The sequence below is a fragment of the Branchiostoma floridae genome, chromosome 7 (genome assembly GCF_000003815.2).
Source record: "Branchiostoma floridae strain S238N-H82 chromosome 7, Bfl_VNyyK, whole genome shotgun sequence".
Lineage (NCBI taxonomy): Eukaryota > Metazoa > Chordata > Leptocardii > Amphioxiformes > Branchiostomatidae > Branchiostoma > Branchiostoma floridae.
The window spans coordinates 5,588,550-5,607,209 of NC_049985.1; the positions used below are offsets into that span (position 1 = coordinate 5,588,550).

The 18,660-nt window shown below is 40.2% G+C and overlaps 1 protein-coding gene across 1 annotated transcript in view; it reads left to right on the forward strand.

Annotated features, from left to right (window-relative positions):
- LOC118419531 (cytoplasmic dynein 2 heavy chain 1-like) overlaps nt 1–18,660 on the forward strand; it is a gene marked incomplete in the record, with an annotated part of 82,495 nt that overhangs the window by 47,784 nt on the left and 16,051 nt on the right. Inside the window, 18 exon segments of the mRNA XM_035825950.1 lie at nt 1–81; nt 472–714; nt 1,370–1,507; nt 2,050–2,194; nt 2,854–2,983; nt 3,477–3,600; nt 4,414–4,535; nt 5,373–5,459; nt 6,138–6,264; nt 7,042–7,293; nt 8,553–8,573; nt 9,202–9,300; nt 9,699–9,822; nt 10,838–11,001; nt 11,470–11,589; nt 12,351–12,485; nt 12,950–13,093; nt 13,746–13,835. Of these exon segments, the coding sequence (XP_035681843.1) occupies nt 1–81; nt 472–714; nt 1,370–1,507; nt 2,050–2,194; nt 2,854–2,983; nt 3,477–3,600; nt 4,414–4,535; nt 5,373–5,459; nt 6,138–6,264; nt 7,042–7,293; nt 8,553–8,573; nt 9,202–9,300; nt 9,699–9,822; nt 10,838–11,001; nt 11,470–11,589; nt 12,351–12,485; nt 12,950–13,093; nt 13,746–13,835 (2,346 nt within the window).

Here is an 18,660-nt window from a genome sequence, read left to right on the forward strand (position 1 = left end):
ATGTGTGAGAGTAACCCCTCCCTGTACAAGCAGTGCCTGGTGCAGTGGATGGAGGGCTGGAGTAAGGACAGCATGCTTCAGGTCAGAGGCAACTACTCATGCTGCTATAAATTAGTCTCCACAATTCTCCACGATTGTTTTAAACAGGAGACTACGTAATGATAACAGTACCGGTGCATGGTTTTAAAGGGCTGTTAGAACTTCATGCACTTGAGTGTGACCATGAAAACCAAATTCAAATTGCTCATAGCTTTTGCCAGTTTGAAAGCATCTAGCTGAATAGAGTACACAAGATAATACTGGGATCACATTCATATCAACCTCGGTCCCAGCAATCTTGCAGGTCGGCCCTTTGGTTGTCTGTCAGTCCTACCCACAGTTAGGTTGATACCTTGTGTGATACGAAATACACCGTGTTGTATTCTAATTCTTTTACAAGACTATGTACAATATAATTTGTTGTGACATCAGGTCCCCAAAATGCTACTGTCACGCCACTCGGAGATGGGCAGCAGTCTCCTCCCTCCTGCAGCCGGGCAGGAACCAAAGAAGTTTGCAGGGGGCGACGAGCTCGTCAAGAACTTCGTGAACATCCACGAGTCTCGCCTGGCGCACGGCGCGACCCCCCGCAGATACATGACCTTCCTGCACACCTACGAGTCTGTGTATAACCATAAGAAGGAAGGAGTGCTGCAGAAACAGTCACATCTACAGGTAAAGAGACAGTCATATATGGGTCAAGTGACTGTTACGTATAGGTAAGGAAACAGTCACATCTGCAGAAATAAGAAATATGTCACATCTAGGGGTTCTGTGATAGTAATATCTACAGGTAAAATCAGTTTTATACTATGTTATAAACAAATGCATGTCAAGGAATTACATTACACCTTAAGGGCTTTTAGTATTATGTTTTGACTATGTCTGTCATTGCAGTTAGCAACCTTATTTTGAAAGGATGGGGTGGAGCCAATATCATAATGTTTTTGATAAGGCAATGATAGTCACATGAAAAAAAGGAATGGGGGACAATTGTTAAGATGGTCATGATCAGTAGGGCACATTACAACATACATGAATCCAGCAGATCAATTCCTTTTATCTGTATGTATTGGATACTAGGAGGTGATTATTTGAAATCCAAATTGCTGTTTTGTGTTCGATGTAAAAATTTAATTTGAAGTGAGAGAAGTGAAATGTATTTACCTGCTTATGGAGCTATATAATATCATGTTTTAGTGAAAATCACATGGGACGCGGTGGCCCATTATCCTCCTCCGGCTAATTCCTTCCCCAGCTTATGTTACTGTTTTAATGCCACCGGAGGAATCTGCTTGGAGATTATGATGTTCTTACCATGTGTTTCCAGGCTGGTGTGGCCAAGTTGAACGAGGCTAAAGCCCTGGTGGACACGCTGAAGGGGAAGGCGGCCGAGCAGAGCGCTCTCCTGGCACAGAAACAGGAGGAGGCTGATGCAGCGCTCAGGGAGATCACTGCAAGCATGCAGGTGGGATGGTGGAATATCATATCTAGTGTGGATATATGATAAACTTGAGTTTTAATTAATGGCTGACATCCTCCGGGATCCCCAAAACTGATGCGAGCATGCAAAGAATAAAAAAAATTTGGAAAAAAAGTTGTCTGCAGTATGAAATCCAAGTGATCAGGAAGGTTGAACGAAATGACTAAACACAGAGTATTGTATACCGAACAATCACTTTTGTTGTTTAACATAAGATCCTTCTTCTTTATACTTCGACATCAGTTTTACCTGAATCAATGTTACTTTGTCAAAATGAAAAGCAGTCTACTGTTAGGGATTCAGCTAAATTAATTTGTTAAGTAAAGGTGACAATTTGAAATTCATAATATTAGTTATAGATACAAATGTACATTTCACTACAACTGTGCAGTCTGCATCCACGCTCTGAAAGTCTGATTTTTCTTTAAGCAATTAAGTAGTTTGCGCACATTCTTGTTCTTATGGTACATTTATTTTTTGCTGTTTACTTACATTTACGTGTACCATTTGTCTGTTTCCCCTCCCAGAATGCGAGTGAGCAGAAGAGTGAGATGGAGGTTCTGAAACAGAAGACAGCAGAGGAGAACAGTAAGCTGGAGAAGAGGAAGAAAGCCATCGACATCGAGCTGGCCGAGGTGGAACCGCTGGTGCAGGAGGCCAAGCAGGCTGTCGGTGAGGAAATACAGTTTTTGATTTCAGTTACAGTTTTCCCCAAAGAAAGCACATATATTTGTACACTTCAGTTGGTGTTCTCCCATATAAAGAAAAGCTATACTGCTGAACTGATCAGATTTAAGTTTCTATCCAGCTGTCTGTTTTCTACTTGACATATCACTTTTAGTTTTACAACAAAATGGCTGAGAATTGAAAAATTGGCACAACCTTAACCACAATACATAGATTTTACTTGGCTTGTCTTTGCGTTCTATTCACGATACAGTGACTGTCTATCTTCCAAGTCTATGATTTCATAATAAGATGAGACGCTGATTAATTTTTTAGGAAAAGTTGCAAGTGGTACGATTTGCTGTTCATTAAAATTTTGTGTTACAGTTTTAAGACTTAATATCTGTGCACAAAATAAAGGGCTTACCAACAAGCTTTCGATCAGTCCTCTGATCCTTCTCAAGTTGAAATGACCCAAAACCTAAGTCACACATCCGGAACGGAAGTGTGACGTCTTTGCTGTCTTAAAATTGTAACATAATGTTGACTACCGTCACAGATAAACTTCATCTCTTGACTGATGTAAAATGTGGAAATGAATGAAATCCGATTGGACCAATTATTTATTAAGGGTTTAAAAACTTTTTGCTATCTCTTTGTTACAGGGAACATCAAGTCAGATTCGCTGTCTGAGATCCGCTCGCTGCGTGCGCCGCCCGACATCATCCGCGACATCCTGGAGAGCGTGCTGCGACTTATGGGCATCTTCGACACCTCGTGGGTCAGCATGAAAAGGTTAGGTTAGGTTAATAATTATTCTAGTAACAGAATTCATTTAAAAACACCTCTGAGATAGATTCTTCAATAAACTTATCATTTGTAGTTTCACAAGAAAACATCAAGCAACTAGATAGATAGATTTTGAAATGGTTGGACGTTTCAAGTAGTGTCCATTACCTTTGTCTGAAAGTGACACTCCTTATCTTATCACCTGGATGTCTAAGTTTACTTTAAAGTCTAACCTTCATCAACCAGCCACCTGTTGGATTTTCAATAATCTTATCATCTTTAGTTTCACAAAAAACAATTCCCAAACATTGAACATACAGAAGCAACAGGTATGAATTCCAAAATCCATGTCCAGTTGCTTGCCTGTCAAGAGTAACAGTTGTTATTTGTATATCTTACTACCTGGGTGTCTAACCTTCATCAACGTCTGGAACATTTTTCTTTAAACTGTTTTGTGTGTTCTTAAGGAAAGAAAAATGTTGTTTTTTGTCTGTTCTAGTTTCCTTGCCAAGCGTGGGGTAAAGGAAGAGATCATGTCCTTCGATGCCAGAAGAATCACCCCAGAGATAAGAGAGAGTGTGGACGAGTTGTTGCACAAGAACAAGGCATCATTTGACCCAAAGGTTTGTAGCAAATCTTTTCTGTAGTAGTATTTGCCATAATTAGCATTCAGGGCTTGAAATACTGGGTGCATGTGCATTCAGGTGCACCCAAAATTGGAGCTGTGCACCCAATTATTTTCTGTGGGTGCACAGGGTGCATCCAAATATTTTCTTAGGTTTATGTATGTAAAGATATCATTGACAAGTATACTAGACTAAGTATACATGTACATCATATTCTTGACATCTCACTGTTAGAAAGGTAATATAAATGTCTGTCATGGTACTTGTTTAAGAATTTGATAACTTGTAACTAAGTTTTATCATTAGATTATTACTTAAATTTAAGTGGTGCACCCAAAATTTTTTGGTGCACCCAATAGTTTAAGCTGGGTGCACCAGTGCACCTGATCCCAAAAATGAATTTCGAGCCCTGGCATTCTATATGGATTATGCATGCTAGTTATCAGCCACTTTTGGCTTTTAAGGAAACCTTTATTCCTCAGCAGCATAACGATTTTAATATCTCGGGGTTTTGTTAACAGTTTGACACAATCAAGACCGTCCATTCTTGTTTAATTTTTCATCCAGTTTGATTATAATGCTAGTTCACCTTCATCCATGTTGGAAACTTTATCGTATACCGTTGTTTAAAAACAAGGTACTTAGGGATTTCATGTCGACGGTCGATGGTTTCTGACCAGAATATTTTGAAAATGTTGCAGTTTGATATAATAACGGATATAGGATAAAGGTGAACTAGTGTTATAAGATGGCTGTTTTCATACTGTGTATTATGTACATGCAACAGTGTTTTTGCTTTTTTGCACCCAGAATGCGAAGCGTGCCAGTACTGCCGCTGCCCCGCTAGCATCCTGGGTGAGGGCTAACGTGGAGTTCTCACGGGTCCTGGAGAAGATCGAACCTCTGGAAACCGAGCAAGCTGGCCTCAAAAAGTATCTTTCTTTGTTCTTTATTTGATTAGATAAAATAAGATAAGGGGCAAAGAAATCTATGGATTGACTAAATAGTGCCTGATTCTCTAGCAATTGACAGGTGCAATGGTGGAGAGGGTACAGGGCTCGAAATACCACCTGCATATGCAGGCTAGTGCCGGTAAAATTGGGGCTGTGCAGGTATTTCGGGTGTCTACCTGCACCTAACCTGCACTGGTCCAAGTACTGGATTTTATGCATAAATGTCCTATAATGTAGGTGTATATGGTTTGTTATTAGGGTGCATTAAATTTTACTGTTACCACTTACCACTACCACTATAAATTATAAAAGAAAAACAGTTCCTCAGAAATTTTGTATGATCCATATTTCCTAAATTCAAAGTGGTGCAGGCAAAATTTGTCTGGTGCAGGTAATTTTCAATGTTGCCTGCACCAGTGCAGGTATGCAGAAAAAAGTATTTCGAACCCTGGGGTAGATATGGTTGTATTGTATAGGTTGTGAGTTCAATCTACAGCCAAGTCACAACAAAGACGTACTAGACTTATCTAGTACATGCAGCTTTCTCTGCTTAGCACTCAGCATTTGGGAAAGACTGTGAAAGTTGAATACACAGACCACTACTAGTAGACTGGGCCCTTGGTACAGTGAGTGCACAAAGTTGTGTGGCTCAGGAGTACAGAACTGGAGATGGGCACCGCACAATGCACCATTTGGTGCAAGAAGGGCTTTTTTCTGTAGCAATTATAAAGTATTTGTCAAATTTGTGCAGTACATGTACATTGTTTCATCATTTTATGCATGCAGATGATCCATAATTGTTTCCTAATTGTACAGGAACTTGCAGAAGGCTGAACATCGCATGGAGAAGCTACAAAAAGCGCTGGACGCTGTTGATCAGAAAGTAGCTGAGCTTAGAGATAAGTAAGTTTGGGACTTTTACTTATTACTATGAAATGGCTACACAGTCTGTCATTATCATCGTGCTCATTCCTACATACTAAGTGGTAATTATTTCTGCAGTATGGGTTCATCAGGTAACTATTTCTGCAGTATGGGTTCATCAGGTAACTATTTCTGCAGTATGGGTTCATCAGGTAACTATTTCTGCAGTATGGGTTCATCAGGTAACTATTTCTGCAGTATGGGTTCATCAGGTAACTATTTCTGCAGTATGGGTTCATCAGGTAACTATTTCTGCAGTATGGGTTCATCAGGTAACTATTTCTGCAGTATGGGTTCATCAGGTAACTATTTCTGCAGTTACTGTGATAGTCAGTATGGGTTCATCAGGTAATTATTTCTGCAGTATGGGTTCATCAGGTAACTATTTCTGCAGTATGGGTTCATCAAGTTAACTATTTCTGCAGTATGGGTTCATCAGGTTAACTATTTCTGCAGTATGGGTTCATCAGGTTAACTATTTCTGCAGTATGGGTTCATCAGGTAACTATTTCTGCAGTATGGGTTCATCAGGTAACTATTTCTGCAGCATGGGTTCATCAGGTAACTATTTCTGCACTATGGGTTCACCAGGTAACTATTTCTGCAGTATGGGTTCATCAAACAATACTAAACTAGATGAATATCTTGTGATGATAGATTTGAGAAGAGGACAACAGAAGCAGCAAAGTTGAAGATTGACGTTGACAAGGCCAACGAAACCATCGCCGCAGCTGAGAATCTCGTGGGCAAACTGGACAATGAGTACAAGCGGTGGAGTGCACAGGTAGTGATTTTCTATTCTGAAAACATATCTCTTATGTGTGAGAGCAGCTTCATACCACACTGGAACAGCAGACCTTCCAAGTTGTCAAACGTCAGCCAATATGTTTCTGTGTTGATGATCTTTGGAAATTAAGAATTGAAAGGTTTGGCAAACAGTAAGAAAGTTCTAAAATGACCATGTAGTGGCTATTAATAATAATAATCTTTATTGCAAATGCCCAAAGGCTAATTGCAAACAAAGAAAAGCAGTAGTGGTATACATAATCATTCTTAACAAAGAAATAATTAATCAATAAGTCATCAATCAGTAATTTTTTAAATTCATTGTTCTGTAAGTACTAACTTTTACAGTGAACCAGTCAGCATTGCCCTGAGGAAGGGGACAGGCAATCACCAGAACATTGGTTGAATAAAACTCTTTCATTGTGTGAAAGGATTTGTAATTCAATGACTTCGGCAACCTGATAGAAATGTTTATGGAGCTTGTACTTAATAAAACTGGGGTTATAGATTAAGGCAGTTGACCAGTTACGTAGAGCAAACGATATTACTTGGCAGCTAAGATGGGGTTATGAACTAGGCTATAAATCATAAACATGTAGTGTATTATATGCTCATTACATTCTTGGTACATGCTAGTACAAATGTAGGAGTTGTGGTGATATCTCTGGTCTCAAGATTCTTACTTTGTCCAGTGAGACCAAGTGTCTAGGTGACTCTATATGTATCTGTTGTGAAACTTCTTAGGTTGTTGAACTAGTTTGTTACTTGCCCTTAGGTTGGTGAGCTGCAGTCCGAGCTGGACACCCTCCCGAAGCGTGCCCAGCTGGCCGCAGGCTTCATCACGTACCTCGCCAGCACCTCAGAGGACGAGCGGCGCCAGACCCTGGGGGCGTGGATGGATGCCACCAACCTGACCGGGTTCGACGTCCGCCGTTTCCTCAGCAGCGAGCGCGAGCAGCTGGGCTGGAAGGGCGAGGGGCTGCCCTCGGATGACCTCTCCATGGAGAATGCGCTGGTGATCCTACAGGTCGGTGCTCCTAGTGGTCTTATTTCTGTGTGCCTTTTAAAAGTCGGGGAGTTATAGTACAATGCTTAACTTTCTTCCAACACAAAGTTGAAAATTTGATCTGTGTATACATGTACCTTTAGCATGATTATATTATGATTACTACCAACTTAGATGAATTTTCATTATAAGTTGGTTAGTTGTTGCTTACAGGCGGTTGTGATCATTCAAGGATTCTAACTACTACACCATTTTATTTTGAATGTCCTGTTAACTGAAAAGTAGTGCATTTTGCCAATGCTTTGATCCAAAATTCATGGAAATTTGATTTTTTCATTCACCTTGATACAAATGGTCTTGTACACTAGCTCAAAACATTTCAGTGTTTTTAAAGTTGTTTTTTTTTTTCAAATAGCAAAAATTAGTCCGGGTATAATTCAAGAAAAAACTTTTTTGTCTCATTTTCATTAAGGGTTCAATGAGTGTATTTTATATTGTTTATGATTATATAATAAAGATATAAGGGGAAATAACGTTCAGAAGTTCACCATTTGGTAAAACAAGTTCAAAAGATTTTCAGGTACCATATATACATGTAGAGAAGGGATGGGTGCAATGCTTTTGCAATCTTGGTTTGGGCAATGTCCATCATTGTGTGTTTCATCTCAGTTGTGTGCTAATTATGTTGTTTTTTCAGTGTACATTGTTGTACATGGTATGTCTACATAACATAATCATACTTGTCTCGGATGTATCCATTTTTACTTGTCGTTCATTTTCCTTAAAATTTTGCAGCTGACATGTGACAAACTACGCAGATTAATTCATTGACTGACAAACATTTTTGCCAACATCTTAAACCAGTTACATGTTTTTATCTAAATATAACCTGGCCTCCCATGGACAAACGTTTGAAAAACAAATTATGCTTAAAAGACAATTAACTGCTTGCTAATTGTTATTTCTGTGTTTACGACATGTCTTGGTCACTATCTGTGCTGGCCTTGACATCTTAATTGACATGCCTCCCATGAAACAAGGAGGTTAAACCTTTTTTAACCTCCTTTCATGGACAATCGTTCGAAAAATGCTTAAAAGACATTAACTGCTTATTAATCTAATCCAACATTGTTATTTCTGTGTTTACGACATGTCTTGGTCACTATCTGTGCTGGCCATGACATCTTGATTGACACCACTGGTACCCTTCATCGCATCATCAAACCATCGCGGACTGTATGTGCTCTGCATGGCCAACGTATTTAATGGCATTGCCACAGCTGAACAACATGAAGGCGGGGGTAAGACCAAGTCGGGATTAAGGGAACATGGGAGAGAAAAAACACCGGAAACAATGCCATGCATGCCGTGCAATATTTAACTACACTGGAGTCAGATGTTTTTAATAATTGCTTTTGCTGCTTGCTTGTGCAACTTGCATATTGCCAACACCGCTTTTAATATTCATCACATCACAGCCGTCTTTCAACAGAGAAGAAATGTCAGTGATCTAAAACTGTCAAATTGACATTTCTTAAAACATTTCAACTAAAATTGATGTTCTTCTCTGTGGAAGTCTATTTTATAACCCTTTGCTTTGATTGCCTTTAACTGCCGCAGCCTATCTGCATGCTATTGCATTATCAGCTTTATTTATTGCGTTATTAACACAAACCATAATTTTATTCATTTACCACTTTTTGTGCACCCCTTTTAACATTAACCGTCACATAACCAAGGCATCCTCATTATCAACTATCATAACCCAGGCATCAGCGCTGATGCCGGTATCACGTGTGTCTCTCACGCTCGCTGCTGATTCTCCGCTTTTCTGCTGGCAAACACGGGCCCCACCAGGGTGAAGGTGATTGGTCGCTTGTTGCGTTTGTTGGTAAATTGCGTGACTTGAATTTCGTTGCTCTTTTGTAGAGCCACCTGCGACCTTTCCTGGTCGACCCGTCGTCACGCGCTGCGGATTGGCTCAAGGTCCACCTGAAGGAGGCCCGACTGGAAGTTGTCAACCAGCAGGTATGATACCCACTGTGGTGTGATACCAGTACCCCTTTCAGAAGCAGAAAAGCACTGGGAGACAGGGAGCCACTGTCTTTGTCTTTTTGTGTCACCTAATGGTCAACAGAATTATCATATATATATATATATATATGTTTTGAAATATTCCAATTAACCTGAGCAATTAAGGGAAGACTTTTGATGTGCAGAAAATGTTTTCAAGCATTGGGGTAACCCTTTTCCGTTGTTATATCAAACTGCAACATTTTCAAAATATTGCAATTTGAAACTATCGTTCATTGACTTAATATCCCTAAAGCACCTGTTTTTAAAAACTACGAAATATACATGTAGGTTACCCCGCGAATGCAGGTAAAATTATTTTACAGCTCATGGTGCCTGTTTCTGTCCCTCAGGATGCCAACTTCACCACTGCTCTGGAGCTGGCGGTGAGGTTTGGGAAGACCCTGCTGATTAAGGAGATGGACGGGATAGAGCCTATCCTGTACCCCCTGCTGAGGGGAGACCTCACCAGTCAAGGTAATACAATTAGTTTATTGCAAATTCTTGCCAATGGGCTAATTGCATAGCCTGGGTACCATCCGGATAGTAGTTTGCTCCTAGGTTCACTTCTGCTATCCGTCTGGAGACTTGAACATTTAAACCATTTGGTGGTAACGTCAGTTAATGAGCGAATCAGGAATGGGTTCTAGAGCGCTGGTTTGATGACAACAGGCTCTCCCGAAGGTGAATAGGAGGGCGTTTACGGTGTTGGAACACCAGTTCGAACGAGCCCTTGAATCCATTCCATAATTCGCTCATATGTGGGGACCAATCAGCGCTTGCGTCCAAAATTTAGACGATTCCAGGCGTTAAGATGGTCCGCGTTCCCAGACGGAAACACAGAGAAGCGACTGTATACAGTGTATAGTGAATGTCGGAGCTGGAAGCGACTGTATATAGTATATAATGAACGTTGGAGCAAACTACTTTCCGGATGGTACCCAGGCTACTAATTGCAGGTAACATGAGAGATTCAGACAAGGTAAACACAAAATCAAAGGTGTCTACTCTAGTCTAAAACTGTAATTACAATACAATAACAGTAAATTTAGCCATTTGTGCTGGAGCTTAATTTTGCAGTCGTTTAAGTTTGTGGTTGAAGCAATTCTGAAGCACAGTTAGTAGTGATACATTGGAAATGCTTGAATTTGCAATGAAGAGGTCACTGCAAAAATTTAAAAAAACAACAACAATGAATTTATTTTGCAAAATGACATCTGCACTTCACGTTCAGACCTTCATATTGGGTCCTCCTTAATTGCAATTGCTACTTTAGTTTTAAGACAGAAATACTGGAACATGTATCTGCAACCTCTGTCAAACTTACAAATGTAACTTTGTAAGTAGACCAAATGAAAGAATATTGTATTATAGGAGAAAAAAGGCATAAAAGGCCTTGTACTCATAATGTAAAAAAATTTGCCCAAATGACAATCATCACTTTGTCGCCTTTATATAGTTTAAGCTCTTTTTAACGCCTGTATGTTTGCAGGCCCACGTTTTGTTGTCCAGATCGGAGACAAGGTGGTAGACTACCACGAAGACTTCCGCTTGTTCATGGCCACTCGGAACCCGAACCCAGAGGTCCCACCTGACGCCGCCTCCATCATCACAGAGGTCAACTTCACCACCACCAGGGCTGGCTTACGGGGACAGGTAAGGCTGGATTAGTGTTCACACCATCTCTTGCTGGCTGGGGTTAATGACCTCCTTCCTGAGAGGTGGCATCTGTAAGGCCGGCCGCTAGGAGCGTGATGTTAGACAGGCTAAGGCTGGATAGTCCTGGTTCACTTAAATACATATCTATCTTCTTTATTTCTGTCATGATTAACCAAGGTTACACAACTCAGTGGTGTGAATACTGCTTTATAGTGGGGGACCTGGGTCACAATTAACGCAAAGGAGCATACAGGTACATGTACATGTACATGTGTATATGTATGTACTGTAACAGTTACATATAATAAAAAACAAAACTTACACAGAAAATAGTATCTTGTTTTGTGTCAAGCAAACAGTACTTTAATATCACTGTGATTTTCTGTAATTGCAACATACTTCAAAACTTTCCATCAATGAAATCATCTGCCAACGCTGACAGTACTAATAATTATTTCTGTACAGCTTCTGGCCACCACCATTCAGCATGAGAAGCCAGAGCTGGAGGTGCGTAAGACAGAGCTGCTGAGGCAGGAGGAGGACCTCAAGGTGCAGCTGGCCCAGCTGGAGGAGTCACTGCTACAGGTCAGGGGTCACTGTTATGTCTGACTTACCAGTAACAGTGTAACAGACCAGGATGTACAGTACCCCCTGACCAAAATGTACCCAGGTTCTGTTTTGACCAGGGGTATAACCTGACCTGATACAAGAATTATCACTTTTGTCTTTCCTGCTGTGTGTATATGTGTGTCTATGTGCATACACACAATGCAGTATTGCTTGAAGGGGGTGAAGTCTGCCATCTCTGATTGCCTTGTTTTGTTAGCATTTTGGTGATTGTAGTTACTTTTCAGTATCTTCTTTGTACTCTTGTGGAAAAACTAAACTTTACTTAACCAACACTAAGATTAATTGGTTAAGTAAAGTTTAGTTTTTCCACAATGTCATTTACCAACACAGATGAACTTTCATGCTAAGATTCTTTGTACTCTATTAATAATCACTTGCATTTCAATAGCTACAAATGTATGTCTCTCTTGAGCTGTTTTCTTGATTTGGATTATCAGGTCATCATCTCAACATTTTATCATTAACTGTTTTCCATATGAGGAAGAATTATTGTGATATTATGAATACACTACAGGTATATGTACATGTATGTTGATGAAGGTTAGACATCTAGGTTATGAGATATGCCAAATAGCAATTGATCAAGCAACTGGATATGATTTTCCAAAATCAAATCCAGTTGCTTGAGCAATTGCTATTTGGCATATCATATACATGAATGTTTTATCAAAATAATTTTATCCATTATGTAGTAACATTATGTTGTGTTTAATCAGGAGCTGGCCAACGCCCAGGGTAACATCCTTGAGAACAAGGATCTCCTGGAGTCCCTGAACAAGACCAAGGCCAGCAGCATCACCATCACAGACTCTCTCAACGAGTCCATCCAGCTGCAGGACTCCCTGGATAAGGTCGGGGTCACATTTAATTTATCTGTTGGGAAAATTGTATTTCAATGCTGAGTTGTGGTCAAATTCCGATTTCTGTACGAAAGAAGAAGTATACGTACTCGGGTAGATTTGTGTCCTTTCTAAGTTAAAATGCATGGAATTTCCTACATGTTGAAAAACATTTTATTATTTCTCTGAAGATATTGAAAAGGTAGTGCTTGTTGACTGTGATTTAGTTTGGGCACTTGATCATATTTTCATCTACAAACATACATTTTTTCATCTACATATGTACATCTTTCCTTCCATCTATTCATCCTTTCATCCATCCATCCATCAATTATATTCTCCCATTTTCCCCTTATTATTGGGAAAAAAGCCTATAATCATAGACGGGGTGGTACATCATACTTAATGTCTGCACATGTTTTCATATTATTTGTCTTGCACTGCAATTGAAGGTGATGTATCTTTTCTCTCTATAGGAGCGCAGTGCATACCTCCCCCTGGCTGAGAGTGGTAGCACCCTGTTCTTTGTGATCAGCGACCTGTCGAAGCTGAACAACATGTACCGCTTCAGCCTGGCGTCCTTCCTCAGGCTGTTCAAGAGAGCCCTGGAGACCACTCAGGTCAGGACAGATTGCTTTGAAATTCTCCAGGGTTTGCCTTATGCAATTTTCGTGCAAATTGACAGGTGGTGCTTCTAAACTTAAAACTTCATCTGGTCCAGTGTTTTGTAATGGAAATTACAGCTCAACTTTTTCCGATGTAACTACAGACTTGTACAGAATTCTAGTAGCCTAAAGGGCCCTTTCACACTTATATAGTCAATATACACTGTATTGATATTGTCAAATGCATATATTGCATATTTACATTTTCTAGCTCAGATAATGTTTGCAGGAAATAAAATTGGTTTTAACTTTGACCAATTGTTGTGCAATCTGGTTATGGAATTGAAAAAAAAAATTTTCTGCTGCAAACTTCACCTTAGACAGCAGGAAATACAAAATAATACACAACTCATACAGTGTTATGTTTTTCATTTTGTGAGATTTTTTTATGACCGAGGCATAAAAATACCCTGGACTGGTGGCTTCAGAGGAAAATAAGACTGCAATTTTTCTTAGTTAGTACAAAGTGTTTAGTGGTGAAATGTTGAAGAGCACACACCACACATGACTTGACGATGTTGTGGTTATTCATTGAATTATTTTTTCTAATTTATGTACAGGACCCAGGCAGTTGTCATTATGATTCCTTTTCCTTCTCTATATACAGGACCCAGGCAGTACAGACATGCGGATCAAACTCCTGATCAAGTCCCTGCAGAACCTGGTGTATGAGTACGTCTGCAGGTCGCTCTTTAAGGTAGGGAACTGTGAAACAACTTCCTTCTCTGAAACTGAACAAAGTCTTCTTCATTGCACAACCTTTTTTAGTTCTTCAGTAAACATTTCACGACCATCTGTCGTCTTCATCAACACAAAATGAAACAAATAGTATTGGTGCTATATGAACTAGACAGAGTCAGTGCAATGTGAACTTAACCTAATATATTTATATTGTGATGTAATTACTTGACATTGGAATGTTCTATAACGTGATACGTTAAGCATCCTTGCCGCTTTGTGACGTAGGGGCATATATATAGCGGCACTGTACTTTTTTTTATTTTGTACTGATGAAGACCACAGATGTTTGTTTTCCAAAATGTTTACTGGAAAATTAAAGAAGGTTGTGTAACCAAGAAGACTTTGTTCAATTAATCTACCAACCTGATGAAACTATTTACGCATCTTCTCTCCATGTGTTCTAAATTTCCCTTCATCACCTTCACACAATATATTCACAAGAACATGGACGTGTTTTAGGACCATTTATTCAGTAATCAAGTCTCTTTTTAATGAAGCAACATCTGAAGTGGAGATACGTTGTCAATTGTCCTTAACTTATGTATATCTATTCAGAAAACAGGTAATTTTCATAACAAAATACAAGAAAATAGTCTCTAGAGAACCAAGGTTGACAGTTTGCTTTCTTTCATGTCTCCAAATAGAATTTCTTCTTGATACAGTGTTACACATAATTGTGTCAGCACAATCAATGTGAATATTCTAAAGATGTTAGGGCTATACTACATGTCAAGCGTTTTTATAAGTCTTTAACACACTACAATAGAAATGTCAATGATATTTTACCTATATCTGTACAAAACTTCATAGTTTTCTTCTACTATCTTTTGATAAGCTCACTTTGCTTTAGACCAGTTGGCTGTAATTTTTGCATATGCTATAATTACTTCTTTGTCAGGAAACAAATTGTCTCATGTTTTCTGTACAATTAAAAACATTGAATTCGTAATTCATTTATTTTGTACATTTGCCCTGCAAGCTAAAAGTTATGTGTATCTGACTAAAATCCCTTTGATCACATGCATATGCAACTTGATAAGCAATTTCTGTAAAGTTGTAGAAAAACTGTTCATACTAATGTTGGTTACAATGTATCTTGGCATCTTAAAAACCACATTCAATTGATTCAGATCAAACATCCTTGTCAAAATTAAGTTAAGGCTGTATCTATTAGATATATGGTACATAGTTTGTTGTAAAAGGAGCAGATATATCTGTTCTATTTCATTCCATCGACATCTATGCAGTTACAAAGTAGGATTTCCATTTCATCTTCTTAAAGGCACAAAATGTTCTCTCAGCTACTCACAGTCACAGTGGTACTCTGCCATCCACCCTCAGCTCTGTCACCCCGGCTTCTTCCTCCAGGTCAATCACCTGGACGGACTCACTTGTAGACTCTGCTCCTGGCAGAGTTGTTGCCTCCTGTGCACCTCTGGTTGTTGGTTCTATTCCCGAGGCTGTCGTTGTGTCAGTCATCTTCTCACTGGATTCCTGTTTGGGTGTTGACTTTCTGGTTATGTCCTGTGGTGTCTTGTAATCTGGTGTGGCTGTTGTAGTAGTTGTTTTGTGTACTGGTGTTGTAGATTTGTCTTGTTGTCTTTTATCCATCATATTTGTGGAAGTGATCCTGACTGTAGGCTCAGTAGTTGTTTCAGCTGTTGTTGTCTTGACTGTCTCTGTTGTTCTTGACAGCTTTCTCAATGCTGCATCTTTTTCAGTTTCTTTTGTGGCTGTCACTGTGGATGCACTGCTTGTGGTTACAGTTTTGTCAATTTTGGCCATGTCATCTTCAATATGTGTAGATGTTTCAGGTGTTGTTGTTGTTGCCAGGGTTGATGTCTCACTGATGATCACAGTACCATTTGTAGTAGCTGCATTTTCTGATGCCTGACTTGTTGTTCTTACATCTTCAACTTTGGCACCGTGTGTTGTAGAAAGAACTGATGTTGTCTCATCTGGCAGAGAGGCCGTTGTTGTTTCTGGTACAGCACGTAACCTTTTCACTGTTTCTGTGTTTGCTTGTGTGGACTTGTCTTCATTAGTCTTCCCTGTGGTGGTTGAGAGAAAGCCTTTTGCATGTGCCAAAGTTACAGTTATTCCCTTGTCTGTGAGCATTTCAGAAGTTGTAGCTGTTGCCTCTGTTGTGCTCAAATCCTTTTCTAACATCTTTTCAGTAACTGCTAGTGGCCCACTCTTTGGAACAAACTTTTCTGTTGATGGTAGAGTGCTTCTTGAAATTGCAGTTGTTGCAAGGGCTTTCATCTTACCTTGTACTGAACCTGTGCTCGTCTCTTGTATTTCTGTTGTCATTACAGATACAGGGATGCGCTCAGAAGTTGTTGCCTTCACTGGTGTGACTGTCCTAGTGGAAGCTTTCTTTGTAGTAACACTTGATGTGGTCTGAGGGAAAGTTGCATCTGTTTGAACTTGAACTCTTGGTGGTCTGGCAGTCAGTACAGTAATGATGGCTGCTGCGTTCCTCACTGGTGCCATGGCTGTAGTACTTTTCAATGTCTGAGTGGTGCTAAGTTGTGTGGTGGTCCTTTCACCTTCTGACTGAGCAGTTGTGTTTGCAGCTAGAATCTCTTCTGTAGTTCCTTCGACTTTAGGAGTCCCACTTGTTGTTTCTTTCAATGTGTCTGATTCCTTGTTTAAAAGTAAGGAAGATGTGTTGATTAGATTTGACAGTGTGGTAGCTTCAGGACTCTTTGTTGTCTCAGCTATTTGCCTTTTCGATTCGTCAGTTACCTCGATGTGTTTGCTCTGAGGTGTTGAGACACTGGTTGTCAAAGGCCTCCCTTGTGTTGTTGATGACTCTGTTGTCCTAAATGTTGATGACATCTTTCCCTCTGTGGTCTGGAACAAGCTGGTACTTGCTGCTGCTGCTGTAGAAGGCGTCACAGTTGTAACAGAGACATCTTTGCCCTTGCTTTGCTCAGTTGCCATGTTGTCAGGAGATTGACCTTCATGGAGGCTTCCTGCTGCTTTGCCTACAGTTGATGTTCTGTCGTAAGTTGTGTCAGTCACATCAGTTTGTGGGATTGTTGTTGTTGTATACAATGGTGAATCTGTTGTCAAAATGGCTTTAGTGGAAAACGTCTTCTCTGTTGTTTGTGGGACTGCTGTTGTGGTCCTTGCAGTTGCGGGCAGTGCTTTTTCCGCTGTCAGATTTTTCTGCTCTGTTGCTGGTAAAGCTGTGGAGATTGTGCTAGTGTCTTTCTTTGTTGCTTCATTGGGTTTTATTGTTGTAGCTCCTGGTGTTGTTGTATCAGGTCTCATCGTCAAAACAGTGATGATGGCTGGTAGACGTCTTTCAGGCAGAGTTTTAGCAGAGCTTGGCATTTCTTGGACACTGGTAGAAGTTTCTGATGCTGTGTCAAGCATTGTGCTGGTGGTCAGTTCTGTTGTGGATAATGTTGCTGGATGTCCAATTTTGTCAGCATAAGTTGAATTGTTTGGGAAACTTGTCACAGAAACTTTTCTATTTTGAACTGTTGTATCTTCTGTCTTGCTAGCTGCTATTGCAGCTCTTGTTGTCGTTGGCGTATGCTCTGTTCTTGCTGATTCTGAATCGCGTTCTGACAGTGAAGACAGTACATTGGTTGTAGATATCTTAGAGCTTGATGTTTTCATGTTCCTCTCTGTTGTTGTAGGTTCTTCTTGCCTTGGCTTAGTTGTACTAAAGTTTGCAGTTGTAGTAGTAGCTGTCTTAGTTGTTGTTTCTGCTGTATGCTGCATAGTTGATGATGGCATGTTGTCTTCCTGATCAGACCCTCCAAATGTCACAGTACTCACAGTAGATGATGTTGGCTCTGTGAGTCTTGGTGTTATGAATGTTGTTGATTTTGGCATCATTTCAGTGTTAATGTCCATCTCTTCAGTTTGTAGTAGTGAAGGAGATGTAGTGGTGTCCAATGAAGTCTTTTTCTCCACATCCTCCCCATCTTTGTGTATGACTGCATTTTCCTCAGTGTCAGGGTACTCTAAGTAAAGACTCCCAGCGGTCTCTCCTCCAGAGGCACTTTGGTCAACATTGAGTATTTCCACATAATCCAAAGCTGTTGTAACTTCTGTCACTGCTGTAGAGGTTACCATATTTGTTGTTGATGGAAGAGGACTATTTGTTCCCTCTGTGGTGCTGTTCTTCATTGGTGCTGTTGTCGTTGAGGTTGTGCTTTGGGTGCGTGCTTCGGTTGGTTTCGCTGACACAGACGTTTCCTCTGCCATTAGCCCCAAATCTTCCACCTTTTCAGCTTCTGTCTTGAATGTTGTAGACTCGACTGTCGTCTCTGATGTCAAATCAGTTACCGTAGGGATGGAAGTTAACTCTGTACTGTGGGGAAGCCTTGCTCTTGTTGACAAGTCAGGCTTGGTTGTTGTAAGAGGAGTGTCAACTGGAGGCCGGGCAGTCAGCACCGTTATGATGGCTGGCAAGCGCCTAGGCTCTTCCTCCTTTTGTGTTGCTGATGGCTTTGTGGATACTGCAAGCATATCTGTCACAGGTTCCTTTGTAGTTTTTGCCATTGTGGTGCTGTCTGTCTGTGTCATCAATGGGGTAGTTGTTGGGAGGGTTGTTGTGACCTTAACGTCATGTTGCGATGCAGTAGAACTATCCATTTCTGCTGTCTCCATACGTTTGTCTGAGGAAGCTGCTAAAGTTGGCTGGACAGGTACAGTACTTGCATTAGTTTTGAACAGTTCATTCATCTGATTTGAAGTGTCATTGAAGCCATCAACTTGAAGATGTCCTCTACCTCTCCACCATCAATGCCCTCCAA